Here is a 22266-nt window from a genome sequence, read left to right as displayed (position 1 = left end):
CAGGCGCCTAGACGCGCCTATAACAGCCACTGCTGCCCACACCAGCCCCCCATTTCTTTGCTCCTACACCCCCAGCGCCATCCTGGGGGCTCAGCTGGAGACCGCACATTCCGGGGGAATTACAGCTAAGTGGTTAATGACCTCCCATTAGGGGCAGAAGCCGGGAGGAAGACGAGACAGACCGGGAGGCGGTGGAGTCGGGCGCCAGCCCTGGCCACCTGCCCAAGGGAGCCCCGGGCAGCTGGCTCATCTGTCTTGTCTGTCTCTCTTCTCTTCATCTCCTGTCTCCCACCTGTCACCCCAGCGGAGCCTGGGCCGACCCCTGTCATCACAACTCCATGACAGGACCAAGTGAGGAGGCGATTCCTGCCCCCTCTCAGGCCAGGTCGGGTGAGGGATCTGAGAGGCCTCTGGAACCAGAGGCCCATCTCCTGTCTGCACTCCAACCAGATAACAATGGAGGGTGCAGGGAGCAGGCTCTGACCTGACTGGGAGACATGCCAGTCCCCAGAACCTTAGGGACAGCCTCAGCCTCAGGGCCAGGCAGGATGGTCAAGGGCAGCTTGGTGCCAAAGGACTATCAGCAGAGCCCTGGGAACAAGGAGGAGTCTGGTCGTGCATCCTGCCAGGCACAGCCTCAGAGTTCCCCGTACACAGGCAGCAACACTGACTGTTCTTGCAGCCAAGCTGGACTCCAGACGGATGGCAGCCTCAGGAAGCCTGGGCTCCGGAGCCCACACAGGCCCTCAGTGATGTGGAGCAGTGGCCCTGGCCTCCCCCCTTTTCCTCCCCCACCCAGCAGAGAGACCCCAGCTTGGCACTCACGCATCCCCCTTGCAGGGGTGGATACACTCGTCTCAGATCATGCCACCATGAGGCTGAGAACCACCCCCAGACCCCTGGCTCCTGTTGCCACTGGGTGGGAGGCGGGGGACAGGTCAGAGGCCAAGCCCGTGGCTGCAGGGACTGGCGCCTGCCCGGCACCAGAGCTTTCCTGCCTCATTACCCAGGGGGCTGCAGGAGGGTCGGGGGAGCAGCTGGTAATCTGCCCACTATCCTCCCACCCCCCACCCCTGCCCCTGAGCCCCTACTCTTCCCTGCAGCCTTAGAAATGGGTCTCTGGGCCCCACTACTCCAGAGCTGAGCACCCCCTCACCCCCACCCTCCAGGCTTATACAGACGGGTCACGTGGGGCCACCCGCTGGGGGCCCAGGGCCCAAGCAGAGATGGTATCTCGGTAGCTCTGTAGAGGCCTGAACAACTCACTACAATTTACATTCTTCAGTCTGAGTTTGCTGGGGCCGTGAGTGGTGGGGGCCAGACCTCAGGGTGGCAGCCGCCAAGAAGGTGGTGAGAAGTCAGCTCTCTTAGGGAATGAGGGGATTTGAGGACACTGGGGTTCATACGGGGGGCTGGCGGCCCTGTTCACCCACAGGCCCAGGCCCCCCTGGAGCACCTTGCCTCACCCTGAATGCCCCGACATGTACCATCCTGCACCCCAACCTCGAGTCCTCCATGGCCCTGCAAATGTCCACAGACTGCTGCCCTCTGAGGTGGGACTGGCGAGGGGCAGCCCCAGGTCATGGGCAGGGCCAAGTGGCGGCTTGAATGGACAGCTGTCCTTGTCCTCAGAGTAAACGTGGCCCTTAACAGAAGCAGGGGCTGTGGGGGCCACACCCATGCTGCCAGGGTGAATAGCCAGAGCCTCCACCTCCCTGGCCAAGCCCTCACCCATACCCATGGCCACTCTGCCCCCCGTCCCCTGCCTCTTCCCCATGATGTCCCAGTGACCAGGCGACGGTGGGGGCTGGGGGACCTTTATTTATTGCTATGATCACAGGTCTACCAGCGGGCAGAGGGGTGGGGGCGGCAGGGTGACTTCTCTGAGGCCCTGTCCATCCCTCACGGGCCCAGGAGCAAGCCGGAGAAGCTGGAGCTGCTCTGCACAGTGAGAGCTGCCCCAGAGCCATTGTCCACGAAGACGGAGGTGTACTGTCCAGCCTGTAGACACCCACAGTGGACGTCACCACCCATGGTGCCCAGCCGCTCTCCGGTCGACACCCAGCCCACCAGGTGGCCCCTCCCCAGGACTTGCAGTGCTCAGGCTGAGGCTTAGAGGTCCAGGACCCCACAGCCCGTGGTCCTCTGACCCCCGCCCCAGTGGCCCCGCCTCACCTGCAGCTGCAGCAGCCCCTGCACGTGCATCGAGAAGACACTGCCACTGCTCTCCAGGCTGGAGATGGCCTCCAGGGACCTGAACATGGGGTCCAGGGGTGAGGGGCCAGGACACAGTGGCCATGGGGGGAGCACCCCTGTCGATGCCCAGAGACCTGCATGCTCCCTCCTCAGGGCTCACCACAGTACTTTGTGTTCGGGGCAATCCCGCTCTGTGGGCAAGGCAGTAGGCGGTCCCCTGCCCCTCAGGACACCCCAGTGACCCCTGGGGGGCCCACTCACATGTAGCGATGGCACAGGGACTCAATGCAGACCAGCACCCGCACTGTGTCCCGGGCCCTCGGCCGGACCCTGCCCTGCAGCTCCCTGGGATCTGGGGAGACAGGCCGGGTCTGCAGTGCCCACAAGGAGGACGGAGCAGAGGGGGAGGGGGCTGGGGGCCTTCGGGGCACACTGTGGGCTGGGGAGGGTGGGCATGAGGGCTGTCCAGTCCCCAGTGGGTGCAGGGTTGAGACAGGAGGTGTCCCTGCAATGGGACTGAGGCCTGAGGTCTGTGACACTGGGGCCCACCTGGAGGGCCAGCCCCTCCCCACCACCCACACCCTGGCCAGATCCGCTCACCCACATGCAGGCTGGCAGAAAACTGGAAGATGGCAGTCACCGGGGCTGTGAACCGACCGGAGGCCAGGCTCAGGCCAGACCCCCGCAGGAAGGCACCCTGGGCCGCAGGCTGGAGTGGGACATCAGGGGGACGCAGCTGCAGTCTGGAGCCTCACATCCCACACCCAGCCTGGGGCAGGGGGGCGCCTGCAACCAACAGCCCTCAGCTCAAGCAGACCCCAGGTGGGCAGGACAGAAGGGTGACCCGTGCATCTGTCCCCACCAGGACTCTGGGCCCCAAGAAGCCCCACAAGGGAAGGCACCTCTGCCCTGGCTTCCTCGCACCCTACCCCGAGCCTCGGCGCTGTGTGGAGGCCCAGGGTTGCCCCAGGGCCACTGTGGCCTGCTGTCCTGTGGGGCCCACCGCCATGTCCACTCACGGCCTGGAAGCCCTGCAGTTCCACCAGCGTCTTCTTGTCCACCAGCACTGGGCCCCTCAGCCGACAGTGGAAGGCCTCGGCCACCAGCTGCCTGCCTATCCCCTCAGGCAACACAGGGCCCAGCAGCCCCAAGGACCGATGCTCGGTGGCCTCTGTGGGGACAACGGTGCAGGTGTGGCTCGCGGCAGCATGGGGCTCTCTCCCAAACCCAGGAGGAGAGGGCGTGGAGGGGGCCTACCCTTCAGCATGTCCTGGAACTCCCGCAGTGCAGACTCCTGGGGGACCTCCACACCGGGGTGGCCGGGGGGGCCAGAGAGGCCTCGCTGGGGGAGGCAGGAGAAAATGAGGCTCCCGAGGGGGCACTCATAGCCACCCCAACCTGGGCTTGGGTCCTGGGGCTCACCAATTTCTTGTCCTGGCCTCGGCACCGCTTCTTTGAGGGCCCATGATCAGGGCGCCGGACAAAGTTCAGCCATGTCACATGGGCATCTGTGAACTCAGGCCCTGAGGCCTCGGGCAGCTGAAGGGTCAGAGGACAAGGCTGTACACTGACCACCAGGCCCTGCTGGGTCCTGCCCCACTACCCTCGGAGAACAACAGGAATCTTAGGGCCCAGGCTGCTGGGGTGGGACTCAGTGCAGACACAGGAAATATGGCAACGGGGCACCGCAGGGCTTCCCTGGGGCTCAGGCCAGGGACCCATGTCCAGAAGCCTGCGGTCTGCTGCTGTGTTGGGACTCGCATGGCCTTTCCTGCTGCTTCCTGTGCCCAGGCAGACGGGCACGGCTGTGTGCACATGGAGCCAGCCCTGCCTGTCCCGACAGAGGTCCGACCTGGCTGAGGCAGGCAATGGTGGACAGGAGTGTCTTCCAGAGTCGTGCGAGGCTGGGGAGAGTGGGCGCTGGGTGTGCAAGCTGGCGGCCCAGGATCAGACCCTCCAGACATTTCTCATATCCCATTTCTGCACCAGGGCAGTGGGAGGGATAGGAGCACACCCAGCCCCAAAGTCAGGGCTGAGTGAGGGGGTGCGAGCTGGGGGTTGGTCCCTCTCTGTATCCAGGTCTCACACGGGAGGTCCACAAAGTGACCAGGAGCGCAACAGACACTGGTCTGGCGGGGGAGAGCTACTGCCACGAGGCCAGTGGAGCCCCGGCCACTCCTGGAGAGCCAGCTGTCCAGGCAGACAGGCCAAGGGGTCCTGACCAGGTGTGGGGGGCTGGGAGGGCCAGGGTTTCTCCCTTCTGCAGTCCGCCTGTTCCTCCGGTCACCTTAGACCTGAGCCATGGTGGGTGACCTGGGGGACAGGTGGAGCAGGAGCCCACTCTCAGCAGGAAGAGCGGATCTCCTGATGCCTGCGGAGGGCTGTCCTGGGGTGGGGGTGCCATGGTCAGGGACAGCCCTTGTCTGTCCCCTGATTGCCTTGCCATGGCTCCAGAGGGGCAGCCCAGGCAGGTGGGGCAAGGCAGAGCAGGAACTGCCCCCAAGGATCCTCCCCCAAGCAGCTTTCCCAGAGCTTGTTGGCAGCCCACTCCCCTGGCAACAGGGCCAGAGTACTTGCTCTCCTCAGCCTGCCCAGCTGGAATATGGGGCCTTAGGCTCCAATGGGGCGCGTAGGCCGAGAGGAGCCGGGCTGGCCGCCATAGAGACGCCTGCGGGAGGCTAAGGCCAGGATCAAAGGCTCAAGGGCTGGCAGGGGGCCTGGCCTAGCAACCGCTGCTTCACTTCAAGTCCAGCAGCCACCAGGCCCTTGCTGACGGGGTCAGTTCCGAGACCCCCTCAGGGAGCCCCAGTCCAAGAGGGTGGAGACTGAAGGCTGAAGCAGGTATGAGAGGCTCTCTTAGAGGGGATGCCAGGGGGTAGGCTGGAGCCAGGGGCCTCCCAGGACCTGGTCTCCCTCCCCATGCCAGAGGCTGTTAGGGGTGCTGGCTACTCAGCAGTGGGTCAGGGCAGGGCTAGCCTTGGCCACCCCAGAAGCCAGAGTTGGAGCACCAGATTCCACCAGAGGGTCTGAGCCAGCTGCCCAAAGCACCTCCCCAGTTTGCAGTCTCACCTCAGGGCAGCAGGTTACTCAGGGCATGACAGTCCTTAGGCTTCTGTGGGTTCAATGTAGCCCCCACAGAAGCCCCTCTACCCCCTACTCCCTCCCCAGGCCCAGAGAGGGTCCCCTGATCCATACTGTCATGGTTCCTGCCCAAAGTCCCACCCGACTCTGACAGGGGAGGCGGGCTGGAGGATGGCCCACGTGGGCCCGTAACAGATCATGCATACCTTGGGGAAGCCCAGTAGCCCCTCGCTGCCCAGTGTGGTGGCGCTGGGGGCTATGGGGCGCTGGCTGGACTGCCGAGGCCTCTTGGGCTCCCGCCGGGCCCCGCTGCCCCCGAGGAACGCGAGCTGTGGCCAGAGCAGGACTGTGGCGGCCACCCAGGCCCAGCGCATGTTGGCTGCTAGCTGCCGGGTCCGGAGCCTGCAGCGGCTCAATGCTGCTGAGCCCAGGCAACCAGAGGCACTCAGAGTCTGAGCGTGGGGGCGCAGCCCCGAGGGACGCCTGACTGCCACTGGTGCATGTCTGCACAGGATGAGCTGGGCTAGTGAGGGACGCGCCCCCGACCCTGCAGACTCCCTTGTGAGCGGTGCCCTGCCGCCCGCTCTCCCCTCCTCCTCAAGACTGGCGGGCTCCAAGGGGGCGGGCTCACAAGGGAAGAACCTCAGCCTCCCAGGCTTCAGGGCCTGCCAGGGGGCGTGGATGGGGGCGGAACCCCACCGACAGACCACCCACCTCCCACACAGCTGCTGCCCAAGGGCAGAGGTTGTGCACTCCCCAACCCAGCCACTTCAGGGAAGAGCCCAGTGACCCCAGGCGGAGACACACTCCATCGCGGTTCATAGCCCCTTCCTACGACCTCACAGCCTTGTCCCTCTGGCCCTGCTGCCCCAGGCCGTGGCCCTGCTCCTGGGAGGGCTCCCAGCTGGTCCCAGCCTAGGTAACCCTGGGGGTTCCTCCACCAAGGACCAGTGGGGCTAGCAGGGAAGAGACCAGTCAACCTCTAAGCAAAGGCATGGCCCACATCTGCCCCTCCTCTTGGGCCTGCCCAACCCTCACTGAGGGGTTGCCTTCACCCAGCTGTGCCCCTTGGGCCCTCCAGTCTCCAGGCCTATCCCCCCAATGGAGGTCAGCAGAAAGCTGAGCCCCCAGTGGCAGTGCCCTGCCAGATGAGCCACTCTGGCAATGGAGAGCAAGTGACAGTGGGCAGGTCCCAGGGAGAGCTGGGGTCCCTCATTACCTTCCTACGAGCTGCAGGCAGCATGAAGTTGTGGCCAAGTGGTGTTGACAAGGCCCTGGTGGGGGCTCAACACCTAAGCCAGGACCATCCCCCTTCACCAGCTGCCCCTTGGCTAGTGCCGCCTGGGGCTAAGTGTGGTCAGAGCTGTGGCTAATCTGCTGCTTGCAACCCAGACTTGAAAAGGGTGGGGTTCCCTGTCCCAGGGGCAGCACGGAAGACCCCTCCAGACCTCACCCCGCCCCACACCCGCTGGCAGAAGCCCAGCACGAACAATGTGGGCAGGAGACAGCCAGCTCTGGGCCACATGCAGGGTTGGCAGCTTCAGGCAGAACCACCTCAGAGACAAGCTGGGTGGGGACGATGTGAGGAGTGTCCGCCCAAGGACACCTGTCCTGCTCCTTACTCAGGTAGACGTGTTCACCTCCCAAGACAGTAACAGCCAGTCTCAGTGAATCCTGAGCTCACCAGTGGGGCCTTAGCTCTCTCAAGTGTCCAGCTGGCGAGCCCGGTCTCAAGGAGGTCACGCCACAGAAGCCCCTCTGCACCTGCCCAGTTAAAGCCTCCATGTGCCCTTGGCCAAGGCCCAGCAGGAAGGGACTGCCAGACAGACTCCTCCTCTCTAGGCTGAGCACCTGCGTCCTGCTGGCCCGGAACATGTGGACACGCCAGCTGTGCCAGCCTCTGGCAGTCCCCACAGGCCCCAGCCCTCCTGGCTGAGGCCAGACCAGAGGGAGCCTGCTCTTGAGTTGTCCACGCCTCCTGGCCACAGCCACCAACTGCCCCCTGGAAGAGGCTCAGGTCAGCTGACCTTGATCCAACAGTGGACACAACTCCACACAGGACAGGACCTTGGGAGCCCCTATTACAGCCCCCATCGGGTTGCCCACCCACTGCCCAGGGGAGGTGTCCCACCCTCTCAAACCAATGAGAGGACAAAGTCATCTTTTATTCAGGGTCACATCAGACAGCAAGCTGCCATGGGCGCTGGGGAGTCTGTACAGCATGGACCTATTCCCACCATTGGCTGAGGGATTTTGAAAGTTAAGATTTCACACACAGAAAAGATGCATCTGCTAAACATTCTGCCTCCTGAGGCCCTCAGGCAACATGGCACACTTGGAAGGGGTAAAGACCTCCACAGACACATCCTCGTGCTGGCAGTGGATGGAGGGAGGCCCAGCAGAGCCACACACGCCAGCAGCCAGGCTCTGCAGTGAGCACAGGCAACAGGTCTACTGTTGGTCACAGGACGCCCAGCTCCTCGGCACACGCGCCAGCTCTGGCCCCACAGGCTACCTCAGCACTGGGTGGAGATGGACTTGCGGTTCACAGACACCAAGAGCACAAAATTCAGGAACAAAGACAAAAGGATTTTTTTCACAGGAGTGGGTCAAATATACAGAAGTGGTAAATCAAAAAGCAATTTTAAGTTGATCAAAATACAAAGAACGCTGAAGATGCATCAATGCCTGCCTGCACGCAGTGAAGTCACCAGCCGCTGTCTGGTAGCCCCCAGGCACAGCACCTTCCAAACACTAAACACTGTGCAGGCGACGTCATTAAGCAGAGACACAGAGGAGGAAGACATTGGCCTACCAGGGAGTCACAGATCCCAAGCCTGAGAGGGCGCTCACCAGCCCTGCCCCTGAACCCAGCCGTCCATCCCTCCTTCCCAGCCAGCCAGCCTCGGATCTGCTGTGAAAGGATCTTTGGGAGCCTGTCTCCAGGGCAAACAAAGGTCTGGACCACAAATGCGGAGGCTGTGGAGCAGGTGGGACCCAGGGAGCTGCTGAGGGTTTCCTCCTGCCACCAGCGCAGCACAGGGAAGGCTGCAGGCGTGAAGGGAGGTGGGCAGTGTGACCAGGCAACACACACAGCTCGGCCTCAGTGAGAAAGCAGATTTTCAACTTCAGCACAAGAACCCGTGTGCTCCCCCAAGAGAAACCTGCTCGTTTCTAGTGAACAAAAGCATGTCTTAAACACTAAGGCCAGACAGAGCCCACACCCCCGACCCAACCTTGGCCACCTGCCAGGCCCCGGCCCTGCCTGCCGGGTCAGAGTTCTGCACTAAGAACACACGCAGAGTGTTGGATAGGCATCGAGTTTTATATTTTTAAGTGACCAAATCTAATAAAATGAAAAACAGGTTACTAAAACAGGTCCAAAAGACAATATGGGAGATAAGCTATAAAACCAAAGCGTGAGGCCTCCTCGTGGACATGGAGCCCCTCAGCCCCTGCCAGATCCCAGGGCGAGCATGGGGGCTGGGGATCTCACGTTTCCTCCAAATCCAAACTACACGCTTTGGTTCTTGTTTTCCTTTTAAAGGTTTTTAAAAAGCTAACCCCAGGAGTCAGCCAGGCCCGCGTGCTCAGCGGCACGTCCAGCCAGCCCGCGTCGAGCTCGGGCCCAGCATCCTGTGTGTCCGACCCCTCTGCTGGTCGTGGTGGCAGCTCACTCCTGCGCTATGCTCCTCAGCACGTACTTGACCGTGTAGGCAAAGGCTGCAAACCCAACTATAACAAACAAGTTCGCCAGGGCCCCGCCCAGGAGTCCATGGTGCCGATTGGCCTGCTGGAGCCCCGCCAGGTGCGGCCCGGCCCCCGGCGCGTGCCCATTGAGGAGCGGGAGCCCGTGCTGGCCATGGTGCGTCTCCCCGTCTGGAACCACGTCCGGTAAGGGGAGAGCCTGGGGTCTGCTACTGAGTTCGTCTTGTGCTTTCTGTTTTTGCTTAATTTCCTAAGAGAAAAACAGCAGGAAACAAGGGTTGGTTTACACAAGCCAGCTCCTTCAGGGCCTAGGAGGGGGCTGTGGTATACCACGGAGACCCCGCAGGGTCAGTGGTCACCGGCTACACACATTTCATTCTAACAACTGCCCGTGAAGGCTGAGCTGCTGCTAATCCTATGTAACAGACGCAAGGGCCTGTGGGAACAGTCAGAACCACCATGCCTGTGCCTCAGGGACTGGGACTGAGCCAGGTCCGATCTGCTCTGACCCATCAGAGCCCCAGCCTCCATGAGGCCCAGCCTCCCCTGCTCACAGCCACGTTCTCTGCTCCAGCACCAAGACCAGGGAGTATGCCCGCCCCTCACTCCTGGCCACCCGCGACCTCAGCAGGCCCACCACCCTTTCCCTGACCTGCCCCCATCTCCGACTCACCCTCCAGCCCCAAGGTGCCCCGAGGAGAGGGGCAGGTCGGCAGCACCTGCCTGTCTGCACCTCAGTTTCCCTCTCCATGTTTGTAGCACAAGAACACACAGGTATACATTCTCTTGGGAAAAACAGAATCAAAGTGTTCCTGACTTAGGGAAAGCAAAACCGATGGCAAACTTTCACTTTCTTACCTCCACAACTTCAGGAAATAATTCACAAAACACTTTGTCTTTTAAATTAAACACTAAACTTTGTGCAGCCAGTTGTCTTTTCTAGGAAGAAAAAGAAGGAAAATGTCAGCCTGATGGCTACTTTCAGTTCCTTCATGTTCCAGAAACAGGCTAAGTGACAGCTGAACGACTGGTGTCTTCGTGTTGTGGAAAGTAGCCCACAGGCGTGCTCCTCAGGAAAGACTGACATGGGGTCTCCAAAGGCCGTTTACCTTTCTTTATCATCAACTGATCTTAGACCTGATGCCAACTGATAACGGAGGAGTCCCTGTCCTAACTGGGCTGAGGAGACCAAGCATCCTCCTCACCACCCCCAAGCTCACCGTGAAGTCCGATGTCTCGATGCTGCCCAGGGTGGGGCCCTTCTCCACCATAAAGCTCAGGAGCCCCGTCAGGATGGTGGAGACGGACCAGGCCGGGTTCCACGTGTCTGGGTGGAAATCCGTGATAGAAAGACACAGCCTGAAAAAGGGACCCAGTCAACGGGGCACAGGTTCCTCAGAACTCCAGTCCCGCATCCAAGCACACAGGGACACCTTACCTTGTATTGCACTTAAATCTTCCATTGGGAGTTATCATATAAATACTAGGAGGTTTAAAAGGAAATTCTCTGGGAAAAATTAGTTTTCCGTGATAATAGCCACCTGTAACAGAAGAGAGAAGCAGCCTTGTCATTGCCATAGTGGGCGCAGCCCTCACAGCCTTCAGGCTCCTGCCTACAAGCCCTGGAATGCACACGTCACGCTGGCCATCTCACTGCGGCTCACACCACCAACCTAGAGAGGCCTTACCACCCACCTCACCCCATGCCGACCACAAGCCCCTCTTCCCTCATTGCACCCCTCTCTTCCCGATAGCAGAGCATCAAGACAGAATCTGCACAGACTCCTCACTGGCCCTACCCCCATATTCTGGTCCCCTCATCCCTGTACGTCTTGCCTCCCATTCTCCACCAAACCACACCCAGCAACAGGTGAATCGCTATCATTCCCCCACTAAAGATGAGTAAACAATGCAACGCTGACCCCTATCCCCCCCAAGCCCTGTGAGCTGCTCCCTCCTCCGGAGAACCTCAGGCCCACCCAGACTGGCAAGGCAGAAGAACGTTACTTGACAGGACTTCCAGCGACATGCATGTGTCTGTGTAAGTGTGTGCATGTACAATGAGGCTTGACAGAGCTGCCATCTTTCCACTGGGGCTCCCTGCTGGCCTCCAGCCCCACAGGTCTCTGCCCAACTCTCTGACTGCCTGGGGCAGTCTCCCATGGTGAAGGAGTGATGGAGGCAGAAGAGTAAGGGTGGGGGCGGCAGTGACGGGCAAGTGCCACCTGAGGCCACCTCTGCATGTAGACAAGCCAGCCAGCGAGGGATTAACTCTAGAGACGACGCTGGAGCACGCCTGCACCACAAGCACTGAGAAAAGCCAAACTGGAAAAAGCGCAGGAGATGGAAACAGGGACTCGGCTCAGAGGAGCAGGAGCACCCACACACATGAGTGGAGGCCACTTAGTGGAGGGGCGGCGCGGGGTGTGCGCAGGGCGGCCAACCTGCCTGGCCAATCCAGAGAGGACCGTCAGCAGCACCTGCAGCCGCTGGTCCCCGGCAGGAAGGCCTCCGCACGCAGTCACACACACTGAGGGGCTGAGGCAGAGCCACGAGCAGGGCCTGCAGTTCCCCTGGCACCCAGATGCCCGCTCTCCACCACAGAGCATCTGCCACAGACCTGGGGGGTAGTGCATCTGAGGGTGTAAGAGGCTGGGGGTGGGGGTGGGGGGCAGCGGGAGGGAGGGGTCTCTCCTCTGGCTTCATTCCAAATGTCCCGGCCAAGCCCTAGGACAGACACCACTGAGAGCACCTGGCTCCAGAGGAGGGAGGCCTAGCTAGGAGAAGCACACCGGGAGCCATGGCAGTGCTGCCCCCGACCCACTGTCGGGGAGCTGAACCGCACCTCCCTCCAGGACCAGCACACCGTCCAGTCAATGCGACACCACCACGAGTCTCAGAACCAGGCACAGCGACTGCTTCCACTTTATGATTTTAAAAAACCATTTTAGCTTCTCTGAGTCCCTCACTTTTCATGTAAGTTTTAGAACCAATTTTTAGAATAAGCCTGTGTGCGTCTATAGAACACTCTCCTAGGATTTTAAAGGAATAAAATAAAACCTCTAGACACAAATCAACACTCGTGTGTCAGGAAGCCCACTTGAACTGTGAGCCTCACAGGTCTGGAGCAGCACTGACAGAGCTCAGAGCAAAGATGGGGTCAGCGGGCAGCCGACATGGAACCAGACAGATGTGGACGTGGGAGAGTGGCTAAGGAGACTGCGAGGGAAGGGTCAGAACACCCACAAGTCAGAGGAGCAAACGAGGAGGGAGCCAGAGTCTACGCATCAGAATCCACACAGGCCCAGACACTGAGGCCCAAGAGCCGTCCACCAGGTGCGGCAGCTGAGGGTCCCTGGGAGACCCTGACGGAGCAGTCATTGGAGGGTGGCACTGTGGGCAGCAGGGCCCTGAGCTGAGGCGGGGACAGGCATCAGGAGGGGCACAGCAACAAGTGCTAAGGGGAAGTGGCGGGGGTGGGTAGTGGCAAGGTGGGCAGCAGAAAAAGCCCTGGTCTCTGAAGGAACCCTCCCAAGGAGGTAGACTGTCCCAGCCCGAGGACCAGGAACAGCAGGACACACAGGAGAGCAGACCAGACCCAGGCGAGCAGAGTCACGGGGCTGGGCTGGGGAAGAAGAGACTGTTATCATCAGTCAGAGAGGCTGGGGGATGGGGAGGTTCCTGCAGTCCAGCCCCTCACCCCTCTTATATGGAAAACAGTAAATCCACAAAAAATAAAAAACCTTTAAAACCAGGCATAACTCTACTTGCGAAAGAACACTGCTCGTTCTTAGTGTCTCTTCAAGTTTGCTAAAAACACAGCATGTATTTGGTAAGTACGATCCACACAGGCTGTCCTGCAGCCCATCTTCTGCCCTGTGGTCTGGAACCCCAAGCAAAGCCATCACCAAGCCTGATACCCTGTGGCAAAAATGACATGCCACCGAAGTGCCTTCTACACTATTTCTTCAGGACAGGGGATTCCCAAGCCAGCAGAGTCCCATGAGGCTAGTGACATTTCTGCCAGCCTACCCATAAGGCTCATGAGTGGCCTGTGGGTCACCCCACCCTTCCTCCCAGCAGCACAAACCCTCTAGGGAAATCGCACACAGAACCCCATGGCAGGAAGAAGCAAGCGGGCTGCTCCAGCCACCAAAAGTCAGGACCCAGGCCTAGAGAGTGGCCTGTCTGGCCACAGTTCTCCCCTGGGCTCTGGCTTCACCTGGAGACTGACTGACAGCTCCAAGGTCTATTCACAAACACCGGAGGCCACTGGGTGGCAGCATCCGCCCTTGGCAAGCCCTGCGGGCCCCCACGTTTTGTGCCCCACCAACACAATGTGCCGCTCCGGAGCTCAGAGGACACCGCACAGAGCGAGCACTCGGGAAATGACTTCCTTTCCCTCAACGACACACACTCTGGTCTTCCTCTTCCCCGTCTGTTCTCCCAGGTCTGACTCCACTGAGATAGGAGGCTGAGCAAACTTGATACTTTAGCAGTCCCTGAAGACAGAGAGGTGAAGTGAAGTGAACTGAAAGTCGCTCAGTCGTGTCTGACTCTTTGCAACCCCATGGACCACACAGTCCATGGAATTCTCCAGGCCACAATACTGGAGTGCGTATCCTTTCCTTTCTCCAGGGGATCTTCCCAACCCAGGGATTGAACCTGAAGCTGGAGACATATCAGCAAAACCAAACCCTGAGCAAACACCTCTAGGACTTGGAGGAAACCAGAACAAGCTCCAAATGTGCGCAGTCTACCTCCCGCACGTCCAAACCAGAAAGAGCATTACTGACAAGCGGACGGAGTTTCTCGGGTAAGGTCTCTTTGGAACACAGACGCTGCCTCTTGTTCATCTAACTCAGAGCAAAGACTTACCTTCATAGGGAGTCATCTCAGGGCCTCGGACCACATAGTGCCTGAGGGAGGAGAGAAAATGAGTTGGCTTTGGGGATGGCATCACTCCAAGGCTGGGGTTTTTAGGGCCCACCCGAAACTAATACACTCATAGACATTCAGCAGGTGACTAAACTTGACCAGCTACACAGCTCCCTGCCTCTCCAACAGGATCAGAGAGGCCGTGCCCTCCAAGTTTTCTGCAAAGTGCCTCTGAATCCACAACATAGTACGCAAAAAGCTAACCCTCTTTGACCATTAACATCAACTGACAATTTAAAAATTCACTTCACAGGACTTCCCTGGAGGTCCAAAGGTTAAGACTCGGCACTTCCAATGTAGGGGGTCCAGGTTTCAATCCCTAGTTAGGGAACTAAGATCCCACATGTCATGCAGTGTGGAGGGAAAAAACAAACAAAAAAACAAAAATTCACAATTTATAGTTGAGATGTACTTGAAATCTGATGCTTTTCAGTGTGCCCAAATATCATGCAGTAGCTCACCAGGAATAGCTGGAGACCCGCAGAGACTGTGCCCTGGCCCTGCAACCCTGGAAGACTCAGATGTGACCTCGAGAGCAGCTGTCTTCCAGCAGGAGGGACAGGGACAGTTCGTGGTGGTCACCAAAGGCCTCACACGGAGGGCCACAGCCCCATGGACTCTGCTCTCCACACAAATAAACAACACTTCATCTCTATGGCAAGAAACATTGGAACTGCTCGATTTTTTTTTGTTTTTGGCTGCTCTGTGTGGTTGACGGGATCTTAGTTCCCTGACCAGGGATGGAATCAAGGCCCTTGGCAGTGAGAGCTGAGTCCTAACCACTGGACCACCAAAGAAGCCCTGAACTTATAAATTTTCAAAGAAAACAGAAAAGCACGAAGAAGAATACAGAACTAACCAGAAACACAAGACCAGACACAACTGTGCACACATGAGTATCACCTCTCCAAACACTACTTCCCACCAGGACACTGACAACCCCTGCTCTCTACTGGCTGACAGGTCAGAGCCAAAAGATACCATCATCCTATGTCAGCAGACCAGGAACAAACTGGGAAAGGTGGCCTTAAATTGGGGAACGTGGCCTTAATCTGTCACTGCTCCCAATCTGTGTGTCCAATCTGAGGACATCAGGAAGGGCCGGGCAAGCAGTGCTCTGAGAGTGCGTGACAGCCCCAGGGCAGCAGAGTGAGGAAGGCCTAGAGTACAGACCTCTCCAGAAGACTACTCTCTTCTCCAGTGGCGGGGACAGACACCCTGGCTGGGAAGAGCCCACACAGCAGGCCCAACATGGCCGTCCTCAGCCGGTGTCTGGAACTGGATGCCAGGGGGTCTCATAACCTTAACGGCACCTCGACTGTTTGGGCAAAAATGTGGTCAGTGCTGAAAGGAAGCCTGCTGTCCTTCTGGGAGTCTGGAATACTGGGGGGGCTCCAGGCAGAGGTTCCTGTGACCCACTCCCCTCGAAGTCTCTGGTGCTCAGCCCCAAAGGAGCTTCCCTAAGGACAACCCGCCAGCATACAGCTTGTCGCAGCTCGTGGCGAGGAGGGGAGCCTGTGCCTGGCCTCCGATGGACGCTGCCTTGCGCCTCTTCCTCTGCAGTGGGCCTTCCTGGTTAACAGTAGACCTGGGACCTGACCCCCACTCAGGAGGGGCCCCGGCACGACCAGGATGTCCCCTAGACTGCCACAGAGCCCGTCTGTCCATTTGCTAGCTACATCCTGAGGGCAGGGCGAGTTGTGACACTGATGTCTCCCCTATACACCAAGGCTGGACTCCCTGAGACCTTCTGCCCACCTGCCAGCGCTCACCCTTCTCTGCAAGCCAAGGAATGTGGATCCAAAATCCTTGAACACCTGTCCAATCTGGAAAAGACTTTTAACTCAGATCTCTTTCTTCTAGATCTAAAACTTTTTTTATGGTATTTAAGATCAAAACATAAAATATTAAATACCCTCCAAACAGAGAAAATGCTCCTTAATGTTTCAGCCCTACACTGTTTCTCACAAAGTCACCAGCACACCTGATAAGGGCAGCCCTTCTGTGGCGTGGCAAGTTCCCATGAAACACACGTCCACAGGCACAGAGCGGGGTTCAGGACCCATCATCCCCCATCACAAACTTGCCAACGTAGGACAGGCTACCTCACAGCATCAAGAAGCAAAGAGCAGAGAAGGAGAGTCAAGACAAGGAGCTTCTCCAACAGGCGTGAGGCTGCAGGCCCCAAAGTCACCCCTAGGAAGGATCCTCTCTCTGGCCCGCGTGCAGAGCTCAAAGACAGCCTGCCACATCCTGGGTTGCTATCCATTGTGAAGACAACCAGAGAGGATCTGCAGGCTTCACGGTCCACTCATGCCTGACAAGCGTACAGGAACCCCCTTCCCACGCTAAGAGGCCCCTCTGGCCCTAAGCCCATCAGGGAGAAGCCAGGTGGCAGGTGGTGCAGGGAAGGAGGCGGCAGAGCCTTACCACTCAAGGATGTTGGAAGGGAGGGGCTCGGCACAGATGTAAGGCACGGGGTCTTTCTTAATCCGGAGATAGTCCTGCTTCAGGCGCTGGGTCGCTGTCGTCGGTGCTCTCTTACCGCTGTTGCTGCTCATCTGTGGAGACAAGTCTACACTGACACGGGACAGAGCAAGGCAACCCCCATTGCCCACACCTCTGCCACCCGGAATCAAGGCCCCTGGGCCGCTCCAACTTGCCCACCCTCTCAGACACTCATGAGCCTTGCAGAGTCTCCTTTCCCGCCTGTCCCAGCAGGTCCTTCGCCAATGTGACTTTCGTCAGATACAAAGGTTAAGAGAGACCCTGCAGACTCACCTGTGTCCTTGAAGAAGCTTCAGAGGGAGAGAGCCCTTGAATTCGCCGGTCTTGAGTGGAGGCGAGCTAAAGCCAGCCCCAACCACCAGCCATGTGCATGTCTCCCCCAGCACTGCACTGGGTGCCATGCCCCTCCCAGAACTCCTTGTTAAACATTTTCCAGCACGTTTACCACTGGCCACAGGTGGGTGGGAGAACAAGGGAATAGAGGAAGAGCCTCTTTCTGGGACTGGAGAGAGAGAGGGGACCCCGGAGAGACCCAGACACACATCCAGGACAGAAGAGGAAGCAGGAGCAGCTGGACAGGCAAAGGTAAGGAAGTGTGCTGTGTCCAGGGCACAACACTGGGCCACAGCAGGAGCCGAAGCACTGTGAATGGCAGCTGACAAGGCCGACCAGGGACTCGAGGCCAGGCCGTCAGGCGGCACCCCACAAAGTTTTTAAGCCCAAGTATTAAGTCAAATCAGATCTTCCATTAGAAAGGGCACTCTGGAGGCCCAGCAGAGGATGACTGGGACAGACTAGGACAGACAAGATGGCACAAGAGGGACAGGACGGCACAGGACAGTACTGAAGGCTAGGATGGGAGGCAGGGAGCAGCCATCATTCAAGAGAAGAGACCTGGCCTGGATCAGGGGACCTGGGACACCTCAGCTCTGCTCCAGAGGTAGGAGGGCGGGATGGGGAAGTGGAAGACGGGCTCCCCACTCTCAGGGGCACCAGAACAGCTCCAGCTCCATCTACTTAACAAACTAGAGCATCTCATAGATGGAAATTAGGTGCATAAGCAAAAAAGTTTTGCTGCTAAAAATAAAGCAAGAAAGCCACTGGTGTAAAACACGGTGGAGATGGAGGACACACAGCGTATGCAGCACAGGATGGAAAGAAGAGGGGGGAGGCTGACTAGACAGGGCAGCAAGTGAGGAATCACTCTGCCCAACCTGTGTTCCCAACCTGTCCCACCACAGCACAGGATATTAGCAGCCAAACCTCCACGCAGACCTCCCAGCCAGTACCCACTTGGCACTGCTCCCTGCACCAGGCCGGACCCTCCTCACCTCACTTGCACCTTTCCTCCCATCAGTCTCTGCCCACGGTGCCTCATTAGAGGCTATGGACTCCTGCCCTGTGCCCATGGGATCCGCCTCAGAGCACCCACCCAGCCAGATGATGACCAGGGCTTGCTGTCTCACTCTGCACCCCCAGGGTGCAGCAGTAGTCCCTCCACATACCCAGCCTTGCTTCCTGCTCTGGGGTCTCTAAACCTTAGATACCCATATGCTCCCACTCTCTCCATCCCACCACACACCCCCGATGCAGGGCCCACTACACTGCCCATCAACTATCATGAGACGTCCGACCAGCCTCTGGCTTCCAGTCTCCCCCCATTTCAGTCCATCCTGTTCTCTGAAGTCAACTGACCCTTCTCATTGCACAGTTCAGATCACACCCTTCAGGACTCACCCAGAACTGAACAAATATATGCCAACCCCTCTGCCACCTGCCAAGTCCTCAGCCCCAGGCCGCCCTCTATCCCCTGATTCGGACTCCCACAGGCCCCGACACTCCCACAGCCTGAGCCAACCCCTCCTCAGAGCCCCAACCACGTGGCCACACCCCTGCCCAGCCCAGTGCCTGACTCCCCTGGTCAAGTGCCTCCACATTCTGCCCTTTGCTGGCCTTCCTGCCACCCAGCTGCATATCGCACAGGTGCCACCAGGCCCCAGCAGACACTGCTGGCTGGGGTGCCCACTGCGGGTGGTTAGGGTCTAGCCTGAGAGGGGAGTGCTCCCCTGGCACCACCCCTAAGCTCCAGCCAGAGACGGCAAGGGGGCCAAGGTGGTTTGCCATGGACAACATCTAGTAACAAACACCATGACAAGTCAAAAGCAAGACCATCACCCAGGACTTGTTTCCTTTAACTGTGCACCTTAAGTCTGACATTCTGCCACACACGTACCAATTCACCGGATAATTCAAACACACTTGTGCTTGAACTCAATTAAGTGGCCAACTTCAACGCTTCACGAAAGTTAGAGGACAGCCACACAAAACAAAATAGATTCTGCCTGGCTCCTCACAAATGAACTTTCCTCTCCCTTTTGCTTTCGAAGTCATAATCAGCAGTGCCCTCAGGATGACAGGTGAGTCAGTTTCTCCGTCTTCCCCAAGCACACAGGGTGCATATCGGGTGCCTCCACAGACCCCGAAGTGCATCTCAAGGTCCCATCAGGCCAAGTCCCCACAGACAGAGGACAAGTGTCACAGGAGACATTCAAAAACAAAACAAGAAGCACAGTCCACATACAAAATTTCAGGGCAGACAGTCTGAAGGCCAGTAGCCTGAACCAACATCCCGGCAAGAGTCCCTTCAGTACTACGTGGACACAGACTCGCCCCTCATCCAGCACTGCCTGCTCGGCTCCTTTCTCTCCGCCCAGAGACCTTGGTCTGACCCACCAGAGCGCACGTGACACCCCCGTGCCCAGGACTCCCACGGAAGTCTCTCCCTTCACCAGTGGGATTGCTTCACAGGCTGGATGGAGGCCCGCAGCTGACGGGGGGCCACCGCACGTGCCACTCCCGCACCTGCACAGAGGTCGGCTCGGCTAAGGTGTGCAGATGACAGAGTGCTAGCTCTAGGCACTGGCATCCAACAGTACTTGCAGAGAGGCTGGGCTTTTCAAGTAAGCAAGACCCTAAAGTTACACCGAGGGCCCCTCACCTAGAGATAACAGAGCCCTGACCACTGCCCAGAGAACTCTCAAGCCCTCATTAACTCCCTGGGGGCTGCCCGGGGACCTTTCTAAGCATTTTCAGGCTGGGCCCGGCGTGAGTTTGAGAATGGATGTGAACTAAACATAGTCCAGATAAGTGGTGTTAACTGGGAAGGGGGCGAGAAGCGTACACCTGACCAGGGGTGGATCGGGACAGGTAACTGGCAGACGGGGAGAGCAGGCAGGCATAGGGGAGAGCAGGCAGGCATAGGCGAGAAGCCGGCCCAGGGCCCTCTCCAGCCACCCAGCATGGAGCTTCCCAGTCTGACCGCCCGAATTTTGTTTCCACCCCAGATGTTCATGGCTCGGGGAACTTAAGAGGCGTTCTGGGGTCCTAACTGATCGAGATGAAGCGGCGGCGGCGGGCTCAACGGCAGCCAGCCCACCCCGACACCGATTCCCAAGATACGTTTACAAACCAAGCTCTACGCCGGCTGGTCCTGGCGGCGCCCGCAAGTGTGCCACTAACGGGAGCCTTTCCATGGGACGTCAGCCGTGTGGCCACCCGAATCCCCAAGTTGGCCGGAGGGGGGACGACCCGGCCCGGAGCCCCGGGCGCCCCGCTGTAACCGACCTCGGGTTCCGCGCACAGAAGCTCCGGGCCAGGCCCCGCGAGCGCGGACGCAGCGAGGACGGGCCGTGCGGAGGCCCCGCGCTCCCCGCTCGGGCCGGCTCCGGCGGGGCGGACGCGAGGAAGAGGCCCCGGCGGAGGCCCGCGGCGCACGCTCACCTCTCCCCGTCGCCGCGCGTGGGCCGCCGCCGCGCTCAGGCTCGCCGTGGTCGAGGCCGGAGCAGGGAGCGGAGAGTGGGGCCCGCGCCGCAGAGCTGCACCGCGCCGGGAGCGAGCCCACCCGACCGCAGCCGCTACCGCCGCCGCCGCCGCCGCCGCCACCGCTTTTGCTGCCGCCTCAGCTTCCAAGATGGCCGCCCACGGGGCGGGGTAAGTCGCGCTTCCAGTTCCGGGGCGCGGTTAGCTGAGGCGGCCGCTCTAGACGGCCAGGCGGAGGTTGCCTGCATCTCGCTGTCGCCTCCCTTCCCGGGAGGCAGAAGCAGTCGGCGCATGCGCACTGACAGACAGCTCCGAGGGGCGGAGAACGAGCTCAGGCAGGTCTGGTCCAATCAGCCACGGCTGGCCGTCCTGTTGGTCCCTCGGCCACATCGCTGTCAGCGGTCGCAGAGCTCCCGGTCCCCCCACCCTGCACGTTCCCCTCCTCATGATCCCCTGCCTTCCGCGGGAAAACAGGCCCAGTTAGAGGGTAACCCCCGAGGTTCCGGGATGAGCCCCGCCCAAGTTCCCTGGTACCTTGACCCTCCCACCGCCCCCTTCCAAAGAATCGGCCCAGTCCCGCCTGGAGGACCCAGTTCTTATGCCCACTCAACAGGGAAGCGCTGGAGGCAGTCCGCGTCCCCGGCGACCGAACCACCCGGGTCCCTGAGAATCGAATCCTGGGTGACCTTGTGTGACCGCAGTGATTGTGGAGCCAGGAGCCCCACTGGAACCTGTGCCAGGTGGGGTCCGGCGTAGGAATCCTGCCCAGCCCCTGCCCAGGGGGAAAGCTGTCCTCATAAAAAGTTGCACTGTTTCCCGGCTGAATTTTCCGCCTAGCCCATGAATAGGGTCATTATGCAGCAGTGGCCGCTGCACTGAGGCTCACTTTCTGCTCCCACGGTCCCCTCCCAGGCCCTGGGGGAGGGGGAGGCAGAGCAGGGAGGTGGGGAACCCAGGGAAGTCCCTGGGGAGCAGAGAGTCTCTGGGACAGCACTGGGGGAACACTTCCGAGCAGGTGAGGATGGCATTCGGGTGGGGGGTCTGGGTAAGGGAGGGCTGGGCAGCGGGCGGGCCAGCACTCTCCTCACCACCCTTCCTGGTGAGTGGGGTCTGGGGTGTGCCCCCACAGGGCTGTGCCAGGGCAGACGCTGCACTGACTGTGAGACAGGCCTTGGTCATCAGCTGGGACTAATCCAGAGAGGCTGTCGCTAGGCAGATCTGGGGTTCAAACCCCAAAGTCTCACCCTTGACCACAACCCTGACTGCCTCTCAGTATACACCACCGGTCAGTGGGGTTACTAACCACATGACGATTGACAGTGGACTCCAAGCTCCGACAGGTCCAGCCATGGCTACTGGCAGAGGGCAGACAGGGGGCCATGATCGCCACTGAATCTGGCCCACCCGGGGCACCTCAGACAAGATATTACCAGTCACTGCAGTGCTGGCCCAGGCCCAGGGGCAGAAACAGAAGTGCCCATCGCCCCTCAGGCCAGCACCAGGCCAGCCAGCCACGGGGAAGCAGCCTGCTACCTCCTCCTGCTGCGAGTGAGCTTCACTGGCCCTGGCCCTCCTTCCTCATGGGGAGGCTGACAGTCCCAGGCCCCACCTCCTGCTGCCACACCCAGAAAACATCTCAAGCTTCCTTCTCTCCTCTGCCTCCTCCAGGCTCTGCCATCCCCACGCAGGGCGGGCCCAGCTGTTTTTAGCTCGAGGAGAGTTATGTAAGGGAGGCTGCCCTGAGGCGCTGGGTGTTTCAAGCACAGGTGTGAGAGAGACACAAGACCAGACCCTGAGCCCCACACGGGCAACATCACACACTCGGCCCATCTCCAGTGGCCAGTACCTCAAGGAGCCCCCTCCGTGGTGGCCGGAATCCCTGCTTGACACTGCAGTCAGCGCCTGGGGGACAGGGAGGCGCTGCAATAGCACCAAGGAGGCCTCCTACTTGCCCGTGGGCAGGGACTCCAGATGGTCCAGCTCCCCAGGCTGGGGAAGATGCTCCTGGCTCCCAGA

General features: G+C 59.6%; 2 protein-coding genes across 5 annotated transcripts; both read right to left on the bottom strand.

Annotated features, from left to right (window-relative positions):
- Nucleotides 1–1801: 1801 nt before the first annotated feature.
- Nucleotides 1802–7092, bottom strand: C1QTNF12 (C1q and TNF related 12). Of its 2 annotated transcripts, none has more exons than XM_042229362.1 (8): nt 5484–7092; nt 3619–3735; nt 3454–3538; nt 3126–3367; nt 2797–2905; nt 2458–2548; nt 2176–2254; nt 1802–2001 (listed from the first exon to the last, which is right to left on the bottom strand). In XM_042229362.1, exons 1-8 carry the CDS (start codon nt 5649–5651, stop codon nt 1903–1905), a joined length of 990 nt encoding a protein of 329 aa, XP_042085296.1. In that variant the 5' UTR covers nt 5652–7092; the 3' UTR covers nt 1802–1902. The 2 variants fall into 2 exon arrangements, with proteins under 2 accessions (XP_042085296.1, XP_027831880.1); XM_027976079.2 differs by having other exon boundaries at nt 3216–3367.
- A 753-nt stretch (nt 7093–7845) lies between these two features.
- On the bottom strand, nt 7846–21810 carry UBE2J2 (ubiquitin conjugating enzyme E2 J2). Of its 3 annotated transcripts, none has more exons than XM_042229363.1 (7): nt 21554–21810; nt 16354–16484; nt 13864–13904; nt 10424–10526; nt 10206–10344; nt 9844–9924; nt 7846–9235 (listed from the first exon to the last, which is right to left on the bottom strand). In XM_042229363.1, the coding sequence occupies exons 1-7, from the start codon at nt 21629–21631 to the stop codon at nt 8951–8953; spliced, it is 858 nt and encodes a 285-aa protein (XP_042085297.1). In that variant the 5' UTR covers nt 21632–21810; the 3' UTR covers nt 7846–8950. The 3 variants fall into 3 exon arrangements, with proteins under 3 accessions (XP_042085297.1, XP_012042837.1, XP_027831624.1); XM_012187447.4 differs by lacking the exon at nt 21554–21810 and adding an exon at nt 20212–20398; XM_027975823.3 differs by lacking the exon at nt 21554–21810 and adding an exon at nt 16705–19853.
- Between the last annotated feature and the right edge of the window lie 456 nt (nt 21811–22266).

Source organism: Ovis aries, chromosome 12, assembly GCF_016772045.2.
Source record: "Ovis aries strain OAR_USU_Benz2616 breed Rambouillet chromosome 12, ARS-UI_Ramb_v3.0, whole genome shotgun sequence".
Lineage (NCBI taxonomy): Eukaryota > Metazoa > Chordata > Mammalia > Artiodactyla > Bovidae > Ovis > Ovis aries.
Note: the sequence above shows the minus strand (reverse complement) of the source record. Positions and strands in the feature narration are given on the sequence as shown.

Bases quoted from the DNA above. Each gene is read 5' to 3' on its own strand.
- UBE2J2 (XM_042229363.1), bottom strand. From the start codon at position 21,631: ATGGCCCCCTGTCTGCCCTCTGCCAGTAGCCATGGCTGGACCTGTCGG. The intron at 10,527-13,863 runs GTAAGTCTTTGC...CTTCTGTTACAG, and splicing joins TGAGATGACTCCCTATGAAG to GTGGCTATTATCACGGAAAA. The intron at 9,925-10,205 runs GTGAGCTTGGGG...TTTTCTTCCTAG, and splicing joins TCGAGACATCGGACTTCACG to AAAAGACAACTGGCTGCACA.
- C1QTNF12 (XM_042229362.1), bottom strand. From the start codon at position 5,651: ATGCGCTGGGCCTGGGTGGCCGCCACAGTCCTGCTCTGGCCACAGCTC. The intron at 3,539-3,618 runs GTGAGCCCCAGG...TGCCTCCCCCAG, and splicing joins GAGGCCAGGACAAGAAATTG to CGAGGCCTCTCTGGCCCCCC. The intron at 2,906-3,125 runs GTAGGGTGCGAG...GTCCCACTCCAG, and splicing joins ACACAGCGCCGAGGCTCGGG to CCTGCGGCCCAGGGTGCCTT.